The 3000-nt window shown below is 41.9% G+C and overlaps 1 protein-coding gene across 1 annotated transcript; it reads right to left on the bottom strand.

The window, feature by feature from the left end:
* Positions 1-935: 935 nt before the first annotated feature.
* On the bottom strand, positions 936-2670 carry LOC102925295 (tyrosine-protein kinase Yes-like). The gene is given in 1 exon segment (XM_016005591.3): positions 936-2670. A coding segment is annotated over 1 exon segment (1446 nt). The 5' UTR covers positions 2521-2670; the 3' UTR covers positions 936-1074.
* Between the last annotated feature and the right edge of the window lie 330 nt (positions 2671-3000).

Raw genomic sequence — 3000 nt, 5'->3', positions numbered from 1 at the left:
CACCAACATTCAACATTCCATCCTGTCCCAATACCTGTAAAACTTTCCCATTTTCTTCTCTCATATTTATTTAAATACATTTTCCTCTCTCCTATTCTATACTCAATACAAGCAAAGTGCATTCAAGTCCCTGATCTAGTGATGTTTTCTATTGTGGAGCCCATCACCATAAAAACATACTAGCAACACCTCATAGTATACCATCTATTTCTTAAAAATGGACTGCTTAAATGATGGGTTTTTATTTTTCATGCTATGCAAATATTAAAAGATTTTTCCCTTGGACTGGATAGTATAATTTCAATTGTACATTGTCTTTAAAAAATCAATACAACCTTACAAAAGATTAACTCACTTTCTGGTTATCTTATTATTCTAAGCTGAACAATTCAAGAAATGACTGAAGTAAAAAAACAACTGTTTTTCTACTTTCCAGTTCTATGAAGTAAATGTGAACACAGTGTATTATGCTTCCAAATTCCATGGCTGTGATCTAACACTTAATCAAGTTTTTGATGCTGTTTATAATCCATTTTTTTGCTTTTGGAAGACTTGGCCCGTTCCACCCAAAAGGAGATCTGTGTTAAGACTACATGCCAACTGTTAAATAGAAAAACAAAACAAAACAAAAACCTAACTTCTAAGGAAAAAAAATGCAAGATTTTTAAAAACTGGAATGGAATTATTTGGTCTCATGAAGTTCTTTGATTTTAGATTTTACAGCGGTATAACAGCCCAAGTTTCGTCCATATCAATAAATAGTTTTCTTTTAGCAATTCTGAGTTTTGGGAAGAAAAGAAAGTGACCAGTAAACAGTAGTCTTGTTGCTCTTTCTTACGATGCTATCACCCACAGTCACAATATCTTAGCTTTCTTTGGACCCTGAAGTAAGTTGTAAGATGTGTCATTGGTACTTTAGAGTTTAACACTTGGGGGAAAAAGTGGTTTTGTGCAACCATATCTGGAATTCCAGTTTACCACAAGAAACATGCAGAGTGAAGAGTATCTTCTCATTCCTGTGCATGAGGAACTCACACAAGTGTTTTGGCAGATCTGTGCACACAGCTACTTGGATTATAAATTTTCTCCTGGTTGGTACTGTGGCTCTGTAGCAGTGAAGTAGTCTTCCAAGAAGGACTGAATATATTCAAATGTTGGTCTCTCATCAGGGTCCTTCTTCCAACAAAGATTCATAAATTCATGGAGGGATTCTGGACAGCCCTGAGGGCAAGGCATCCTGTATCCTCGTTCCACTTGTTCCAGAACTTCACGGTTTACCATACCTGGATATGGCACTCTCTCCTCTGTCTGTAGAATTCCAAATGACCACACATCGGACTTTATTGTAAACCGACCATACAGTGCAGCCTCAGGAGCTGTCCACTTGATTGGAAATTTTGCACCTTGTCTTGCTGTGTATTCATTGTCTTCAATTAATCTTGCTAAGCCAAAATCTGCTATTTTGCATACAAGATTTTCTCCTACAAGAATATTAGCAGCTCGGAGATCTCGGTGAATGTAGTTCATTCTTTCAATATACGCCATACCATCAGCAATCTGAGCAGCCATATCAACCAGCTGTGGAAGCTTCAAATATTTTCCATCTCCTTCTTTAAGGAAATCTCACAAGCTCCCTTTTGACATAAACTCAGTGACAATATAAATTGGCTCTTCAGAAACAACTGCATACAGCGGAACAAGTTTATCATGTCTTAATTTCTTCATTATCTGAGCTTCTTGAAGGAAAGATTCTGGCATCATTGTACCTGGCTTTAGTGTTTTGATTGCTACTTTTGTGGTTCCATTCCATGTTCCCATCCACACTTCACCAAAGCATCCTTGACCTAGTTTAACCTCTAGTCGCAACGATTCTCGAGGGATTTCCCAAGCATCTTTTGCTAGACCTTGAGTCTGGGGTTTCACAGTTGGACACACAGTTGTTAACTTGTGGCATAAACCATCAGCATGTTCTGTGTAGTGCTTCACCAGTTTCTGCAGAGTATCAAACTGAGCTCTGGTTGTGATGTAGTATCCACCATTGTCAAGTTTCCTAATTTTATAATGCTTCACGTTGTCACCCCTTACCTCATCCCAATCACGAATTGAGAGGGAATAAGCACCTTTAGTGGTTTCACTTTCTCTTACTAAGAATATACCTCGCTGATTCCCAGGATTCAGAAGTAATCTTTCGGCATCTTTTCTCCCCATTTTGCCAAAATACCATTCTTCTGCCTGAATGGAATCTGCAGGTGCTACATAATTGCTAGGGATATAACCATTCTTTCCGGTAGCAATTGATCTTGCTTCCCACCAGTCTCCTTCCGTATTGTTAATTATTTGAAATCTTTCACCCTTCTTAAAGGAAAGGTCTTCTGTAGTTCTAGCTTCATAATCGTATAAGGCCACAAATATAGTGACACCACCTGTTAAACTTGTAGGATATGAACTTGGCACCACTGAGAACGAGGAAGACGTGCCTCCAAAAGGAGTCACCCCAGAGGACCCTCCAAATGGTGTCATGGAAAGACTGTTAAAATTGACCGGTGCTCCCTTTGTGGAAGAGGTCGGGGCAACTGTGGTGTGTTCTGTTCCATAATGACTGGCACTTGTGCTTACAGGCTCTGGAGGGTTTTCCGGTGTGTATTTAATGGCTGGACTTTTGTTTTCTTTACTTTTTTTTTAATTTTTTTTTTAATTTTACAACACCATTCACTTCCACATAATAGCCACAGATTCCCCTGCTTCCCCCCCCCCCGCCCCCTCCCCTTCCCCCCAGTCCACCCCCCATTCCCACCTCCTCCAGATCAAGGTCTCCCCCGAGGATGCAGCCCATCATCATATCTGCCGTCCGGCCGCGCTCGGGCCCGGGTCGCTGCGGGAGGGGAGAAGAAGGTGGCCAGCCGAGGCCGGCGGACACCCGCGGGGGCCCTCTCCCATCTCCACCTCCGGCCGCCTCGCACGCCGCCGCCGCCGCCGCCGCCGCCCGGGCGCCGGGAGGAG

Source organism: Peromyscus maniculatus, chromosome 7, assembly GCF_049852395.1.
Source record: "Peromyscus maniculatus bairdii isolate BWxNUB_F1_BW_parent chromosome 7, HU_Pman_BW_mat_3.1, whole genome shotgun sequence".
NCBI classification, from domain to species: domain Eukaryota; kingdom Metazoa; phylum Chordata; class Mammalia; order Rodentia; family Cricetidae; genus Peromyscus; species Peromyscus maniculatus.
Note: the sequence above shows the minus strand (reverse complement) of the source record. Positions and strands in the feature narration are given on the sequence as shown.